Source organism: Diaporthe batatas, assembly GCF_019321695.1.
Source record: "Diaporthe batatas strain CRI 302-4 chromosome Unknown Contig00016, whole genome shotgun sequence".
Classification (NCBI taxonomy): domain Eukaryota; kingdom Fungi; phylum Ascomycota; class Sordariomycetes; order Diaporthales; family Diaporthaceae; genus Diaporthe; species Diaporthe batatas.
The window spans coordinates 211715-229109 of NW_025408563.1; the positions used below are offsets into that span (position 1 = coordinate 211715).

At 51.7% G+C, this 17395-nt stretch overlaps 6 protein-coding genes across 6 annotated transcripts; 2 read left to right on the forward strand and 4 right to left on the reverse strand.

Moving 5' to 3' along the window:
- Nucleotides 1-552: 552 nt before the first annotated feature.
- On the reverse strand, nucleotides 553-1276 carry KVR01_011543 (uncharacterized protein). The gene has a single exon (XM_044784596.1). It carries the CDS (start codon nucleotides 1141-1143, stop codon nucleotides 643-645), a length of 501 nt encoding a protein of 166 aa, XP_044639252.1. The 5' UTR covers nucleotides 1144-1276; the 3' UTR covers nucleotides 553-642.
- A 793-nt stretch (nucleotides 1277-2069) lies between these two features.
- Nucleotides 2070-2897, forward strand: KVR01_011588 (uncharacterized protein; the record flags this gene model as incomplete). Its single annotated transcript, XM_044790161.1, has 1 exon — nucleotides 2070-2897. The coding sequence occupies one exon, from the start codon at nucleotides 2070-2072 to the stop codon at nucleotides 2895-2897; it is 828 nt and encodes a 275-aa protein (XP_044639297.1).
- A 596-nt stretch (nucleotides 2898-3493) lies between these two features.
- KVR01_011783 (uncharacterized protein) lies at nucleotides 3494-4974 on the reverse strand (the record flags this gene model as incomplete). The annotated part of the gene is made up of 4 exons (XM_044789619.1): nucleotides 4694-4974; nucleotides 4299-4621; nucleotides 3880-4238; nucleotides 3494-3829 (listed from the first exon to the last, which is right to left on the reverse strand). Exons 1-4 carry the CDS (start codon nucleotides 4960-4962, stop codon nucleotides 3494-3496), a joined length of 1287 nt encoding a protein of 428 aa, XP_044639492.1. The 5' UTR covers nucleotides 4963-4974.
- Nucleotides 4975-5924: 950 nt separating this feature from the next.
- Nucleotides 5925-7933, reverse strand: KVR01_011694 (uncharacterized protein; the record flags this gene model as incomplete). Its single annotated transcript, XM_044794360.1, has 3 exons — nucleotides 5925-6892; nucleotides 7024-7177; nucleotides 7283-7933. The coding sequence occupies 3 exons, from the start codon at nucleotides 7931-7933 to the stop codon at nucleotides 5925-5927; spliced, it is 1773 nt and encodes a 590-aa protein (XP_044639403.1).
- Nucleotides 7934-9773: 1840 nt separating this feature from the next.
- Nucleotides 9774-11480, forward strand: KVR01_011574 (uncharacterized protein; the record flags this gene model as incomplete). Its single annotated transcript, XM_044789617.1, has 5 exons — nucleotides 9774-10262; nucleotides 10512-10693; nucleotides 10744-10936; nucleotides 11004-11109; nucleotides 11176-11480. The coding sequence occupies 5 exons, from the start codon at nucleotides 9774-9776 to the stop codon at nucleotides 11478-11480; spliced, it is 1275 nt and encodes a 424-aa protein (XP_044639283.1).
- Nucleotides 11481-12511: 1031 nt separating this feature from the next.
- Nucleotides 12512-17056, reverse strand: KVR01_011529 (uncharacterized protein). Its single transcript, XM_044783087.1, has 2 exons — nucleotides 14114-17056; nucleotides 12512-14047 (listed from the first exon to the last, which is right to left on the reverse strand). Exons 1-2 carry the CDS (start codon nucleotides 14536-14538, stop codon nucleotides 13396-13398), a joined length of 1077 nt encoding a protein of 358 aa, XP_044639238.1. The 5' UTR covers nucleotides 14539-17056; the 3' UTR covers nucleotides 12512-13395.
- Nucleotides 17057-17395: the final 339 nt, after the last annotated feature.

The following is a 17395-nucleotide window of genomic DNA, read 5'->3' on the forward strand; positions in this document are numbered from 1 at the left end:
TTATAAATATTATTATTTTAATTAAAAATATTAATTAACTTAATTATTAAAACCTTTTAAAAGTTTAAAACTTATTTATAATAAATAATTAAATTATTAATAATATTAATTAAATTTAAAAGTAATTAAAATATTATTAGTTAAAATAAATAAAAAGTTAAATAATTTATTTAAAGAAATAATATAATTTAAAAATAAAAATATTTATTTAAATATTTTTATAAAGAAATTAAACCTTAAAAATATTAATAGATTATAAGGAATTTAAATAAAGCCTTTTATAAAATAAGTAAAGTTATAAATAAAGTATTATTACTATTTTATATTAATAATTTCCTTAAATATAAAAACTATTTATAATAAAGAAAGTTAGTTTAAATATAACTAAATTTTATTAATATAAACTTAAAGAAAAGTTTTATATTTAAATTAAATTTTTAATATAAAAATTAAATATATTATATTTATTTAAAGTTTTATAGTTAAATTAAAAAGTATATTTAATAAAGGGGGGTGTTTAGGAACCTAATAATATACTCTATTTATAAATAAAGCTGGTTAACGCTAATACGAAATTTCGAAATGAGTCAAGGCTATCCTCGCAAAAATTAGCTACAGATGACCTTAGAGGCTTAGACCCAGTCACGCTTCCGATTTCTCTCCCGTCTCGGCCGCAGGTGGCATGACCGCATCCTTGAAAACAGCAAAGCTTGACGGCGTTTCCTCCAAGACGGGAAAATGATATTCACACTGCGGGCACTGCTCCCGAAGCACTTCCTGTTCTCGAGCCAGGTCGTATTTCTTGTCCTGGGTGTGGTTGCACACGGGACAGATACGAAGCAGCCTAGTTCCGACAAGTTCAAAGTTCGTGATCAGGTCCTCCATTATGGCGCCGTTCGCCGCCCAAGTTTTGCAGTACTTGTGGTATGTGTTCTTGTGCCAGTCGTAGAGAGCACCGCGGCTGGTCCAGAAGCTGCACTCATTATACCAGCTCCGGTCGTCAGGGTGTTCCCACCATGTCAGATGCAGAAACCCCGGAAGTGTCATGAGATGGCGGCGTGTGTCGGCAAAAAGGACTTTGAACTTCTCGTAAGCATCTGGGCTCGAAAACCGCACGCGTTGCATGCTCAGGTAGATAGGCATCGTGTTGGGATTGAGACGAAAGTGAGGTTGAAGCTGTCTTGATGGTTTATCAATTCTTGATAGGTGTGAAAAAGAAATAAACAATGAGGGCTGTCTATTGTTCTACACTTATGACACTGACAGCAAGCTTGATACAACTGGCGACGAGAATAAGTAGACTGCTCAACTTCTTCAAAGCCGAGGAATTTCCGTCCCCTCAAACTATGAGGCAGCGGGTGAGCAATACCCGAGCGCCACATCGTCAGCCTTCCTTCTTATCTACAACGACAAGGGCATGATGAGGCACCGGGTGAGCAGTACCCGCCAGATCGTCAGCCTCCCTTCTTATCTATAATGATAAGTCAATAAATAGGCACCCAAGACACGTGGTAGGGTGATATCAAAGATTATCGTACTTGGGTATACTCCCTATCAGAGCGGTCGAGAACCTGTCAAACATGTGGCTTGCATGGATGGAACGAAGCCTCCTAGAGCTGACAATTGGTCCCCGCCTGATACGCGAACTCTATTCATGATCGCCAGCTCAAGTGACCTCTGGAGCTTGTCCCCGCACTCCAAAAGGGACTACTATCTGTTATTGCTACCCTATCCTCACTTGTGTCTCCCTTGAATGGTCCAATGGAAGAAGTCCCGATAATCAAGAGGGGACTAATACGCATACATGAGTTTTCCAGCCTCGGGGTTCTACGAATGCCGTTGGTGATGGAAACCGAGGGAGCTGAAGCTAACTAAGATGAGACCGGGTAATCAGGATAGCTACCTAGGTACTGAGAGTTCATCGGAAGGCTTTCTGGTGTGTACTGAAATCGTCTTAGTGTTGTGATTGTGTGCCTATAAGTAAGGGTCAATCTGTCCTTGAGATCTCGCAATGGATATTTTCAGCAAGCATCCGTTTCTGTCGACTTGGATCATTCAATTACAACACAATGGCTCAGCCTACAACTCACACTGTTCATGGTGGTGTCCAATGCCCACCCCAGAATGAATGGAGCGCCTTCGAATGGACGGAGCCAAAACTTGGACCGCAGACATTTGGCGAAGTGACCTATGCGCGCACATTCGGTGTCAGCGGCAATCTCACATCCGGCTTCTGGCGGATGAGTGCCTCGTCTCCAGGGGCGAACCCGGACGGGTCCGGCAAATTAACGTACTCGTCTCCCCTGGGCGATGAGACGGCCTGTGTTATTGACGGCACGGCAACACTCACCGTCGTGTCAACGGGCAAGAAGTACACCGTGGGCCCTGGATCAATTATCAGCTCTCCGAAGAACCTCGAGGTCCAGTGGGAGATTGACGCCCCTTTCTTCAAGAAGTACTGGTGTATCTGGAACGGGACCAAGCCAGCGCCCTCACCCCCGACAGAACTTCTGGTCAATCACGTCGCCGACGACCCAGAGTGGACTGATTACAACTTCACTGAGCCTAAGGAGGGTGACCTCGTGGCCGGCGAGCTATATTTCATTCGCAACGGCGGATCGACCGGCACAATGCTCAGCGGGGTGTGGAGGTCTGGCAAAGGCATTGCTGGGTCCGATGTTGATGCCAACGGGACAATGACCACTCCGTACACTGGGGTGCTTGGAGATGAGACTATACTACTCCTTCAGGGTCAGGTTGACATAACTGAGACTGAGACTGGAAAGAAGCATACATTCAAGGAGGGCGATGCAATTGGGTTAACATCTGGGATGCACATTACATGGGTCTCCAAGGGTCCGTTTTCAAAGAAGCTCTGGGTGATCACTCGAGACTAGTTGCCTCGGGGCTGATGTATCTACCTGGGTGTCGTGGTGATATTAGCAATTCAACTGTTCTCAACTTCTATATCACACTCCTAGCAAATGTAATGAGAAGTCATCACTTGAGGAGATTCCTCCAATGTTCAGGGTCGAAACGTCTGGAATAATGCCAAGGCTTGGTCAAACCACCTAGGTATCCTTGAGTTACATGGCCTTATACTCATAGAGACCTCAGGCACAGTAAATTTCACCTTCAAACCGAAAAAGGACGTTAAAGATACCCTTGGGCCGGTGTATGCTCCACATGTCCGGTATGGGGAGTGTAGCGCGCTAAAATACTTCAACTTGACAACCATCAGGGCATCATGTGGCCTCCCTTGCAAATGTCTATTCACGCCCCTAGATATTCATTCCGAAGGCTTGAAATCTAGTGGAAGGGACAGTGACGTTTGCTAAGACTCCAAATACCCTAGTTGTTTTGAACAGTAGGTCGCTATCTGGGTATGTGTTGGTTGAGCACAGTCACTATCTTTTCGTATACCGGTCAACGAAGTTGAAGAGCATGTGAAGTGATTTGAAATTTTGAAGAACGTGGCTGGTGCTATTTCCATTTAAGAACTGAACCACGGATCCTCCAGGATCTCCTTTGCCTGCGCCCTAGACGATGGCTCGAATTTCAGCATTCTTGAGATGAGGTATCCGACCCTCTCAATATCCTGCTTAGTGAACCCAGAGTCACGGTCGGGATTGAAATAGACCTCCTCCAACCATTCCTGTAGAGTGCAGGGTGGGTCATCACTGGGCTTGATTTTATTCATCTGCCGCCATTTCTCCAGCCAGAGATCTGGCAAGTCATCCTCGCAGCATTCCATCATTTGTGGAATGAGTGTGTCGGGAGTCACCATTATTGAATCGAAGGGTGGCTGTCCAGTGACCAGTTCAAACAACTAGGAGTGTCAGTACAAGCCGTCTTACACATTTGGGATGATAAATTCACCAAGCAAGCCATGCTCCACAAGTCAACACGATGATCCAGTCGATCGGAGAAGATACACTCCGGTGGCCTCACTACCAGCGGCGTATGAAGTTTTGTGGGTGCATTCGGCATTTGAAATGATTCGCCGAAGTCGATGATTTTGATATATGGATTCATGCGTAAGCCTTCACGGATGTGCTTCGTAAAAGAAGTAGGGCGGACCAAGTAAGGCGGCACATTAGGTCCAGGATCTCCTGATGCCTTGCCGTTTGTTCTTGTCACCAAGGCAGTTTCGGGCTTGCCAATCTTCTCGCGAAAATGTTCCTCGCTTAAATGATCAAGAACAGGTATCTTGAAAGCTAGATTCCCTGTGTGTAGGTCTGGGACGAGCCTTTAGACGGGGTCAAGTAAGCGCAGTTCAGTGGATTAGCTGGACCTACCACCATGTCCGATTTGGTGTGTTGCGAGGAAATCAACTCCTGATAAGGCTTGACGGGCGACTATTTTAGCTAGACGTGCTGGTAATCTCTCGTCGCTGTAGGATGAGTCGATCAGATCGGGTACATTTGGACCTAGCAGTTCCAAAACCAGGCAGTCATGTGTGCCATTGGGCCCTTTTTCTTCGAAATGGTCAAACATCTGCACCACATGGTTACGACCCGGGTGGACTCTGGGAAGCGCTGAAATCGCGCGTAGGATGTGCTGTTCTTGACTGTCACTCTTTTGCGACACCGAGACCTTAACAGCGACGTATCGATCTTCTCTACGGCTTGGATCAGTATAGGTTCCGCAGCGGGTCCTGCAAAATGACGAATATTCTTTCGATGCGTCTTACTTTCGATCCATGGCAGCCCAGGTGGTTGAATAGCCGCCCCATCCGAGTTTGTGCAGGATTTTGTATCTATCTTGCTTGAGAACATCACCAAGCTTGAGTGGGTGGTAGCCTCCTGCACAATAACGATGGAGAGGTTCTGCGTCGATGTCACAGGCATAGGGCTGGGGTGCCGTTTGTGAAACGTTTCGAAGGTATCGAACAGTGGTCCCAGAAACCCCCGGACCCCATCGGGCTGATAGAATAGCACTTCGAGATGTTTTGGAAAACATTGATCCATCGGCTAGGGAGTTTTCAGGATTCGGGATTGATTTGGAGACGCTTTGAAATAGATTGGGCGCGTTGGTGCCTGCAGGGTGCGGCTCGCCGGGAATACAGCGGCAGAGAGCTCACGACGAGAATGCCGCAGTGGGACCACATCGAGTGTGACTCGGCGTCACGTGCAGCAGTTTGCGGATATCATCAAAGTACCCTTATGGCGGCCATCAGATGGCTTTCAAGGACCAAAATACGGGCAACGTACTAGGAAAAAGAATTTCCAGACAGCATGATGGAATTTGATATGAATTTCATTCAAGAATGATCATCGCAGCATATTGGGTTGTCGAGATTATTCTCATGAGAATGACCACCTAATCACTGGTAAACCAGGAACAAGATGATGGCCCAAGTAGGCTTCGCGAATTCGTTCTGTGCAGCAGTACCGGCATGACTTGAATTGATCAGCCATGGGTTTGACGGTGCCAACTCGGAGCTTTGACATCGCAACCTTAGAAATCACCAATGTATTCTATTCACGTAATTCAACCGGTTGAGTAGCAGTGGCTGGTGCTGCCATATGGTCAGGGGTGGCAGACGTGATCCAACTGGGTGTAAATGAGCAGAGGGCCTCGACTGGATCTCATAACAGTCTTCCTGCACAAGAGAACATAAAATCCAGTACCTTTCGATACGCGGTAGTGTTCTTTTCTGAATGAGATGGGTTATTCGCACCCACCAAACCGGCTGGTACACCCAAAAATATACTCCTTCTAACTAGCAAACAAACCATAATTTATGCCACTAATTCACTACATATTCCACTAAAGCACATTTATCAACTATGTATGTCCTTATTCATCCTTATGCTCTTCTTACGAGCAAGGTTCTTAGTAGTTAAATTTACTGACAGTAGCTAGTTTACAGTTTTATAAGCCTTGTTTGGAGTCACCAATGTAATCTCACCCATCCGAGGTCACGCCAACGGGTCCTCGCCATATGGCAAGTTGCCCGCCTGGCTGACGCGCCTCCCGCCGTGAGCCTCGCGGTCCTCGGCCAGCGCCTGCGCAAACTTGCTCTTGCGGCGGATCACAGGGCCCTTCCAGTAGAACACGTAGACGGGGACGACAACCAGGCACGACAGGACGGCGAGGATGGTGCTGGCCCACTCGGTCGGGAACTCGCTGCCGATGCCCTCGTACATGGGCACCGCGAACATGGCCGAGATGCCGGCCAGGAGGTCCCTCGCGAAGGCGTTGCCGCCGCACGCCGACGCCGAGTACGGCCCGTACGCCGCGATCATGTAGTCGACGGTGGAGAAGTAGATGGCGTAGTTGGCGACCCCGATCAGGAGGCTGAAGACCATGGGCGCGGCCCAGTGCACCCCGTACGCGGGGCCGAGCGACGTCCACGCGAACCCGATCAGCCCGGCGGGCTCGAGGGGCGCCAGGAACAGGAGGATCTTCATGCGGCGCTCGGCGGCAAAGTCATCGCCCTTCTTGTGCCGCGTGCGCGTGTAGTGGTGGATCCACGGCAGGTAGGCAGCGTACGCGACCAGGTAGGCAACATTGATGGGGATGACGGCCCACGCGGCCTCGAGGGCCGAGAAGTCCCACGCCTTGTAGACGGCCGCGAAGCCCTCGAGGAAGATGAAGATGAGCGCGTCGGAGAAGCCCGACAGCAGCGAGAGGAACAGCACGATGGGTTCGCGCGCGAACATCTCGAAGGGCCGCGCCCAGATCCTGACGGCCTCCCTGAGCGAGATGCGCGGCGCCTTGAGCTCGTTAGGCCCGTAGATCTCGAGCCCCGGCGCCGCCTTGCGCCGCCGCTTGGCCTCCTTGTCGATGAGGATGGTGCTGCGGCACTCGGGCGTGAAGAAGTGGACCAGCTGGACCGCGGCGCCGAAGATGAGCTGGATGTAGAAGAACCAGTGCCAAGAGAGGTCTGCGGGTGCGGGGAGTAGGCCCGAGTGATTAGTTATTAGTCCATCAAGAGGCTGAACCGAGGATATATGTATGTGTGTATATATATATACTACTGCTCTTGTGCATACAAGGATTGGGACGTATGCTTACATTTTTGGATGGGCCCGCCGATGACGCCGCCGATAGAGGTCCCTATGCAGGACGAGAGCACGATGAAGGCCAGGGGCCACTGCTGGTCGTCTGGCTCGTACAGGTCGGCGATGAGGCCGAGCGTAACACTGCCGCCTGCCGTGGAAAGTCCGCCCTGCATGAATGAAACCGTCAGAGTCCGTTCCGAGATGCCACCGCCAAGATGTCAAGCACCAGCAGCAGCAACGATGACGAAAAAGAAGGAGAAGAAGAGGCCTACCAGCGCCCGACAGACCACAATAGTCCCAAAGTTGGGCGCAAAGGCACACGGCAGCTGCCAGATGTTGATCAGGAACATGCTCAGCTGCAGGACCGGCCAACGCCCAAACTCCTCGCTCCAGGGGGCCCAAAGCTCGCAGCCGAAGCTGTACAGGACCAGGTACACGCACTGCCCCACGCGCGCCGCCTGCTCGCTGATGCCAAAGTGCTCCGACAGCGGCGCCACCGCGCTGGGGAAGACGGACGTGTTGAAGTTCATCGACACCTGGATGGCGGCGATGACGCCCAGGAAGGCCCACTTCTTGCGGCGCGGCCAGCCGTACGCGAGCCTGTCGTAGCAGTCGTCCTCGGTCAGCTCCTTCATCCCGCCGGGGGGTTCCGGGCGGTCCTTCCTGGTGAGCCCTGCGAGCGAGCTGTGCCGGCGGCGGTGTGTCTTGGTGTACGGATCCGAGGAGTCCTCTTGGCCCTCCTGCTGCGCGCCCATGTCGTTCTCCTCGCGTGGGACATCCAGGTGGCCTTGTTCCTTGTCATGCTCGGCCTGGGCGCGGTGGTTGGGCGCCTGTGGGATGTTGAAGGGCGGCTGCTTGTAGGCTTCGGGGTCCATTCCGGGCTGTTGTTGCTCGCCCTTGGCCGGGTTCTGTCCGGCGACCATCTTTGACACGCTGGCTGACTGAGTGACCACCGGAGAGGTGGTAGGGAACTCGTGCAAAAGAACATATATAACACTACAAACTCAACAGCATTTCATGGCTTTACTGCACGGTATTATACCACCCCATATTCACAGTATGACGTATCCGGACCCATGACGAGATGTACAGATATGCTGCAGTTATTAATGCGCGTGCGTGTGGAGGCTCGGATTCGCACCTACTGTGCTACAGCAGAGGGATAAAAAAAAATGGGGAGTTTCCTGCGCTGGACATCGCCGCATCGCCATCCACGGTGTCAATCGAAAAAGGCAGGGCGAGGGAACGGCGAGTGACGCAATGCGGCTGCGGTCTTCTTCCCACGCGCGGCGGACGTCTGCATATTTATGGATCTGGGTAAGAAACTACGCATTGAGCTTTTTCGGTGGAGCGTTAAGTAAGCCAGTGTGGACATGTATGTGGGAGGCGTGGGATAGGGAGTCTCCCGTCGATCTCAAGCCCGGATTGATGCGCATGCAACATCGTCACATCCGGGCGGCCACGCACCAGGCACTCTCACACGGAGATAACATTGAACATGTGCTGGGTGTGGAGCTGTGGCAATTGGCTTTAGTAAAATCAATGTGGTGCCTTTGGTGGATCTATAAGAAGTGGGTTCGAGATCGTCCACATGGATTTTTTCTGTCCACCCACTCTAACCCCACCCATGAATTCATGGCTGCTAATAACCCGGCCTAGACAATTGAGCCTCAACCGAATTGTGTCTGCCGATCCCTCTGCTCCGTATTTTCGGCCTTAACACGGCGAAACATAGCATCGCATTTGGGGCCAGTATCGGCCGATATTACTTCCGCAGGACCGGATTTCTACTCGCTGAGACCAGCATACCCGCAACTTAAATATTTATTAAAATAGCTTTATAGGAAGTAGCAAGGTTTATAATACTTTAGAAAATACTTGAAATATTTATAACCTAGTTTTTATTACTTAAAATAATTAAGTATATATAAGACTTAAATTATAAAAGAGTGTGATACTTTTTTTATAATTTAAGTATATAATATAAATAAAAAGTTATAAAAGATTTATAAGAAATTATAAATTAAAAGATTAAAGGAATATAATAAAGATAATAAAGATAAAGTTTTTAAATAGAAAGATATTATTAACTTTAAGATATAATCTTAATCTCTTTAAGTTAAGTTTTAAAAGATAAGAGAGGTACTGTAGAACATGTGCATAGCTATTATATAAGTTATTATTTACTTTTAACTTTAATCCTAGCATCTTATGTAGAATGATAATACTTGACCTAATATGGAATAATTCGTTTTGGGTCTCTAATTCTTTAACTTTCGTTCCTAAATATTAAACACATTGTTTTTCTCTATAGTTGCATAACCTTTCTTCACAAAACGATAAACCTTTTTGTATCAGCTTGAGTACGAGTGAAGGGGTGTATTGATCTTTCGTAGTATCGTACTACATGTCCGCAGTTCTAGGGCTGACGAGAACAGGAAATGTGGTCTGCCATTTTGACTACATCGCAGATCCATAGTACGTGCTCCGCTGAGGTCAGCAACTGCCGAGGCAAGGCCATCACGGCGTGCGACATTGGTGCTGACATGCCTTGCGGGGTGCAGATGTAAAAGCGAACTTATTATTCTTCGCATTCGAAGTGCGAGGTTACATCGCGTCTACTTACCTCCCGACTCAGAGTGACTTGCCAAATCACAATCCATATGGTGGACTATAAAAGTGTAGTTCGGCATTATAGGAGCCCATAGTCTCTCTGTTCACCTGGGTCCCTTCGTCGAATGCACGAATTCACTGTACATGACAATGTCTACCAACAATGCTGCAACGGCAAACCGGTACAACTTCCTGATAGTGTTCCTCGTCACCTTCGGCTCCCTCACCTACGGCTACAATTCGGCGATCATAGGAGCAGTGCTAGGACTGAACTCGTTCTTCAGGTACTTCGGGATCGACCTGCATGGTCCAAATGCCGCTGAGAGCTCACGAATCACTGGTGCCACGAACGGCGTCTTCGCGGCCGGTGGCCTGCTGGGCTGCATCTTGATGACCTGGCTGGGCGACGCGGCCGGGCGCAAGGTGGCGATCCAGGTGACTTCGGTCTTGTGCATCATCGCCGGGATAATCCAGGCTGCATCTGTGCATATAGCAATGTTCCTTGTGGGGAGATTCCTGATGGGCCTAGGCGTCGGCATGGTCAACGTGATTACTCCATTGTATCAGAGCGAGATTTCACCGGCTCACCTGAGAGGGAGGATGGTGGGGACGCACGGCTTCATACTTTGCGTGGGATATGTGAGTACCTTTTGGCCCCGTCCGGCCGTGGTACTCTGTCTGTTCCGCTGACTGCCTATCAAAGGCTTTGGCTGGTTGGACGGGATTTGGGTGTTTCTATCTCTCGTCGCCAGACGCACAATGGCGCTTATGCCTCGCGCTACAAGTCGTCCCCCCACTATGCTTGCTCGTCGGATCGCTGTGGCTGCCTGAGTCTCCGCGCTATCTCATGCCATGGACCGCTACGACGAAGGCCTTCGGGTTTTGCAGGACTTGCACCGGCTACCTGGCGAGCAAGACGATATTCTGGCCCGGGAGGAGTTTTACCAGATTCGCCAACAGCTTGACCTTGAGAGAAGAGAGGGGTGGAGGCAGGGGTGGCTCAAGGGATGGGTACTAATATTCAAGAGAGAATCTTGCCGCAAACGGCTTCTGTTTGGATTTCTCACACTGTAAGTCCGCGTGATCTGGCGCATTCCTGTTTGTGCTGACAAATTCACAGTGCTCTGGTTCAGTCCACTGGTTGCCTTGTCATCAACAACTACCAGGTGCTTTTGTACAACGGCCTAGGTCTCTATGGCTCTGTACCTCTCTTACTGTACGCTGTCTGGGATAGCTGGGCCGCCTTTATGAATTACATGAACTCCTTGTGGCTTGACAAATTCGGGCGAATACCGACCATGGTAGTGGGGCAGGTATGCAATTCCACAGACAGTTCTCCCGCTACAAACTCATTGGAAGCTCACCATTTCAAACACGCAGATTGGCTGTGCTATCTCAGTCGCCGGCTTTACTGCCTGCTTGGCGAGGTATGGAAGCACGGACAACAAGATTGGCAACGGATTCGATGTTTTCTTTTTATATTTATGTCAGTTGCCTTTGGCTTGCCCCTCCCTCACAAGTCCGGGCTGATTTTGATGCTTCATCGGAATAGTTGTCACCTTCTTTGGTGGCTCTATGGACGCCACGTCTTATGTCTATGCCAGCGAGCTGTTCCCCACCTCCATTCGCACACAGGGCGCCGGCTTCAGCATATCAGCGCTCTTCTGCATGTCCCTCATCTACACCATGTGTGCACCTGTTGCTTTTACCACCATTGGCTGGAAGTACTATATAATATTTATCGTGCTTCCGATTTTCGGGGCGGCGATAATGTATTTGTTTTACCCAGAGACGAAGGGGCTCACACTAGAGGAGATTGGGAAGAAATTTGGAGATGGTGTGGCTATCGATCTCTAGGCCATGAGTGAGAACGAGAGGAAGCAATTCAACAAAAGCTTAGCTCAGGATGACGTTGAGAAATTAACGACATAGACCTGTATCCGAGGGCGAGAAGAAGGGTCTCAATTAGGCGGATGTCACTGATAGAGGGTAGGCCGAAATGAATGTCCGCTTGTTGCAATACGTAAAATCATTTACAAGCTGATTTGGGACTCGGCGTGGCTGTACATGGGGTATGCAACGCCGCCCCGCACGCGCGAATAAAGGTACACTGCTTCAGAGGCATGATCCTAATGGTTATGTGCGGCTAGCGAAAGTTGCCTTGCCATTCTAGGGAACTTACTGTTGTTTCGGCTTTTCAGGCAGGTTTGTGAGGCTAGTCGTCTCGAGTGAAACTGAGAAGTTCGGCTGCAGGCGGGGCCGAAGCAAATACTACGACACCCAGAGGGACAGAAAATATAGAGAACTTCATTGTTGAAAAGTGCTGAGGAGTGCTTGGTCTGTTAAGTCATGGAGAAAGTTGAGCTGGCTGGTTTAGAGAGAGTTTCTTTGAGTTATGATACATCTAGCTGGGTGTGTGTGAGCAGAGGAGCTTGACTGACTCTCAGTGACAGGCATTGGGCCGTCCTGCGCTTGAGAACACAAAATCCGGTGCCTTTCGGCCGTTGATGCGCGGTGGTGTTCGATTCCGAGCTGGGAAACATACACCGACAAACGTGTATGTCTTCGGACGTATGCGGAATAGAAGCGAAACCAGTTGGGCGTGAAGACTTGCTTCTATCCTGCAGCCTGGACACCCAAATGGCTTGAATCGGGCTGTAACGAGTCAATCATTAGTTAAAAAAGGAAAATTTGAAGTAAAAGCCCAGAAATTTCCCGGTGATTTGCAGTGGCAAAACACCCGGTCAGGTGGTGATAGCAGGGCCCAAGGATAAATGCTACGTCTTGGTTCACATGAAGCATCAATGCCAGGCTCATCACTGTCTCAAATCGTAGGACACCTACAGTCAAGGCACACGGATTGATCACACAGCAGCAAAGCACAAGAATTTAGAAGAGTCTATGACCACATGCGCCAACAGAGTCAACTTGTTGAGCGGCGTGAAGATTGATCTGCGGATCTAATTCTGGCTGTATGCATCCGTCGTCTACAATGGGGGTATCTCAGTGTGCAGGACCGTTCCAAATAGAAAAAAACTCATCAAGTGGACCTCGGGTCTCCCCTCCCCACTTGCCTGAACGCCTCCAGAGATGGATACTAAAAATGAAGAGAGAGAACAAAGGCAGGAAGGATATCTTTGAGTTGTCCAAAAGAGAAAAGCACACGCCCGTGCCATCCAGTCCTCGCTGTTAACACCGACCGGTTGGGCACCGCTGAAAAAAATACCCGCCGGAAAACAGTCCAACAACACCCCAAATCAAACAAAATAAGGAAATAAAACTACTCCAGACCCGGTCCCTCAGTCCGCGCTTGACAATGAGACGGATGGAATGGAGGCCATGCGAGCTGCGCCTGCCTTCAGTCCACGAAACCGATATCACCGCGCCAGAACACCACAAGGAAATCAAGCAAGACAGAACCAAAGTACCTCTTCACCAAACACCTTCAATGCAAACCCAAATAAGTCCTCCTCATGACGGTCGACAACAACAAGCAGATTGCAACCCTAATCCCCGTCCCCCATCGCTAGGACGCGGACTGCCAGCCGTTCTGCTCGTCATAGTAAGACAGATCCGTGCAGACCGCGGCGAGGTCCAGCGGCTCCAAGGGATAGTCAGAGTCGGTGGGCTGGAGCGGCGATGCTGCTGCTGAGGGACCAGGGTCCACCTCCAGGTATTCCCGCCGTTTCGGTTGCGGTTGCTGTTGCGGTTGCTGCTGTCGTTGCTGCCGACCGCCGACACCCTGCGCGGCCCCGACATCCTCGAGGCCCCCCTAGAGCTCCGGCGGTTGTGGGAACGTCAGGGTCTGGAGCGTGGGGTTGGCCAGGGCGTTCTGGATGGCCTGGATCTGCGCCTGCATCTCGCTGTTGGCGCGGCTCTTCTCGTCCAGCTGCTGCCGCAGCTCGTCCACCTCCTTGCGCAGCCGCTTGTTCTCGGAGCGCACGTCCTCGTCCGGCCGGTGGTCGTCCGGGTCGTCGCCCATGGCCTCGTCGAAGCTGCGCTTGCGCTTGATGGCGTGGGTGTGGGTGTGGTTGTGGGTGTTGTGGCCCGCTGCGTCCGGGGAGAGGCGGTCCATGTTCGCGGGGCTCATGCCGACGCTGGTTATGACGGCGAGAGCGGCGGACGCAACATCGCTAGTGCTGTCGTCGGTGTTGTTGTCGCCCGGGCTGTCCATCTGCATGGGGCCGGTGGTTGTGTGGACGCGGCGCAGGTGCTCGGCCAAGTTCTCCTGGCGGGAGAAGCCCTTGCCGCTGGACCTCTTGCAGTTCACGTGTGGGCAGAGGAGCTTCTTCTTGGGGCCTCCGTGTTTGCCGTGTACCTCGCGCTCGTGTCGCAGGAGACCGCCGCTGTACGTGAACCCTTGGATCTTCTCGCAACCCTTGGCGGTGCAAACATATGGGCGCTCGTGCTTGTCCATGTGTTTACTAGCAGCATAATCAGCAAACAAGACGGGCTTCGAGAGCAGACTCGGGGGACGAATATCAACTCACCTCCACTCGCACTTCCTCTGGAACTTCTTGACCAGCTCGGCGCAGCCCTCCCACGTGCATATGAACTTGCCATCCTCGCTCTTTGTCACCTCCCGATTTGGCTTCGCTATGGGCTTGATGCGCTGGGGCTGAGGCTGTGCTGAGCCGAAGGCATTTGGAGCCGCTGGCGACAAGTCCCGAACAGAGACATTGGTAGGGTCAACGTTGGGAGGACCGACAGGGTGTAATTCGAGGGCAGGCGAGGGCGACGGGTCGAAGACGGCTGGGGATGACTCGCTGGCAGGCTCGTATGTGGCAGCGGCCAGGTTTGCCATGTCGGCGACATTGGCCTCGTTGATGAACTTGTTCATGTCATGGTCGTTCTCGCCGACGGGGGCATATGGGCTGTCCTCGTGGAACGAGCGCGGCTCGTAGGCGACACTCATCGTGACGCCGGTTGGGTAGGGAGCGTCGCGATGGCTCGCGGGTGGTGGGGTGGGAAAGTCGATCAATCGGATACTTTTGGTCGGTGGCGCAGGGAGCGGATAGCCGCGGAAGAGGACGGGGTGGGTTGGTTGATATTTGTCGGCTTCGGACTCAACCGGGTATCGATGTCGGAAAAAAAGGTAGGAAGGGTGGGGTCTGCTCGTGTGACAGACGCGATATACTAGAGTAATAAATACGTGGGCGGGAGCCGCGGGTCGCAGGAGCTCGTACAAAGGCGGCGTTTGTGAGGTGATGGTGGTGATGCTTCGTCTGGGTCAGGCGGAAACGCAGTCCCAGCACGAAAGTTGTTGTGCTCTGCCGTTCAAGCTCCCAGTCGCGAGCCTTGGCCAACCAGAGTGCGTAGAAAGGACGGTCCCCGCTGAGTCAGTCGGGAAAGGTTGGGGTACCTGGGTACCTGGGTGGTTTGGTACTTCGGTACTTGGGTACGGGGATACCTGCAGCCTTGAGGCGGCGAAGAAGAGCGATAAGACGGCGATAAGAGATGGGGTGGAGAGACAATGCACGACCCCAGAAAATCAAGGCAAGCAACTCTGCCCTTTCTGTTAACAACGATTCTTACAGGCTGCAGCCGTGGTAGCTCTGGTTGTCGTCATCGTCGCAAATTGGTTTCGATGCAACACACAACGGCCCTCGAGAGTTTGGTCCGGCCGGGAACCCCTTTGTTCTTTAATAAGAAGAGGACGAGACAGGGAGAAGGTGACAGAGAGAAAGGGCCGCTAGGCAGAGATGACTCCTTCGAAGGCACTAACTCCGGCGTGGACGGAGTACCTGCTTAGGCACCTGGGCAGTGAGTGCGTGAGTCACTCTGCCTGCCACTCTGCAGTGTGCAGCTGCCAAATGGGCTAAATTATGCCGTCTCCGTAGGCAGAACTCGCGTCCGTATGATCCCTCCACCCGACTGGGGCATTAGCGATCACTGATCCTGCTGGCCCTTCAGCCTTCAGCCCTATACCTTTTTCTGGCATCTTTTATGCAGGGCATAAATCGGGTTGCCTTGGGCGCGCTTCAGAGTCGGGCGCCTTGGGTGCACACACACGCAGGGAGCGAATGCTGACGCTGCACCGCCACGTCGGCTGCCCCTGTGGAGTTTTTATGCCATGTGGCGGGCGGCCTGCACTCGCCGGCCATGGCCTCAGGGGCCTCAGGGGCTTCATTCTGGCGCTTGCCGACGCCCTCGCCGGCTTGTCTGTAAAACAAGCAAGGGACCAACGCAACGTGGCCCACTCCGTGGACCCTCGGAAGGATTGCATCAAGGCTTGTGCCAGGCACGCACATGCTCGGGCCGTGACAGCGGGCAGGGCTTCGGCAGCAAGCCACCACTGACCTCGGGGCCCAGGCCCACCCCCGAGGCATCACCACTCTCCGCAGACACCAACGCGCCGGGTGTTGGGACTGCCAACGGAGCCGCGCTTCGGTCATCGGGACAACAACATGCCGTTGCTCAGCCCGGGCCTGCGTTGGACAAGCGGGCCAGGCCCCAGGCGCACATGAGGCGCTGTCCAGGGCAAAAGTGTCGGCGACAAAGGTGTGCGTGGCAGCCTGGCTCAGCTTTGCCCTTTGGCGCAGCGGTACTGTACCGCAATGTGTGTACTGTACCATAGATATCATGATGTGTGTGCACGTAAAAACTGCACATGTGAGGGTGTGTGTGTGTGTGTGTGCCTTTGCTCGAGCGGGTGGCCACACCGAGTTCCAAACCAAGGACACCCAGGATCTCCGAGCCCCCGAGCCCCATGGTAACAAGGCTGGAGATGGAAGGTCATAAGCCTTGGGAGGCGGACGATTGCTGAAAGAGGCAGATCCAGTGTCAGTCTACCCAGTTTCTTCTGGTTCCAGAAAGATGAGCCCCGTATAGGTTACATTCGCGGGACGGGACGCTCGCCGAAGGGGAGGTGCTCCACCTGGACTGGAACTTGGACTGTGTCGACTCCGGCGCGGTTGACTTGATCTTTGCAGTTCAAGTACTCCTCTTTGGTGTGCCACAGGCGAGGACTCCATCAAGGCAACAGCCACCACAAGGCGTCACACGGACACTGCGCGTTGCTGTGGTGACTCAGCTCTGATGCTCCCGGGGGGCAACAATCACAGGCCAAGAACCTCGTGAAAGGGGGCTGGGCAGGGGCGATTGTCTCGCCGAGGATGTTCGCGAATTGCTGAGATTGGTTCATTGGCAGTGGCAGCTTTCGTAAACTGCCAGCTTGGCCTCGTAAGACGTGCAACGCGCATCTCAGCATCCAAGGGGGATCGACACACATTGCTGCCACGTCGAGAAGTGGTGCACTTCCCATGTTGTCGACACCTTGTGACCTGTACAATTGAGTGGAGTGACACGAGCAGATAGGCCTTGTCCTGCCTCGGTGTGGTCGAAATGGCTTGTGATGGTTGACGAGTCACCGGTGAGACTAATCTGAGTTGAGGACTTCAGGCGGGGAGCTGCAAGCAAACAGATGTTCGGAACCGTGGCCCAGGCATCACTGCGTTGTGTCCTGAAAAGCGAGGTTGTCACATTTCAGCCTTGTAGCCTGAGGCCCGAAACTGGGCAGTTGGATGGGTGCGACAGCAGTGACCTGGCAGTAAATTATATCCTGAAGCTGATGCAGAATTAAGAATCAAACACAATAGTCTCGGTCCATTTTATCTAGATTCGAAGACATTTGAACTAGAACTTGTCACCTCAGCTGGTGACTGATGGATGGAAGCATCTACAGAGTCCCTTACTTGGATCAATGGCAACCTAGACCAGGCCAACCACCTGGGCACCCCTCCCCGAGGTTCCACGACAACCACAACCCCAAC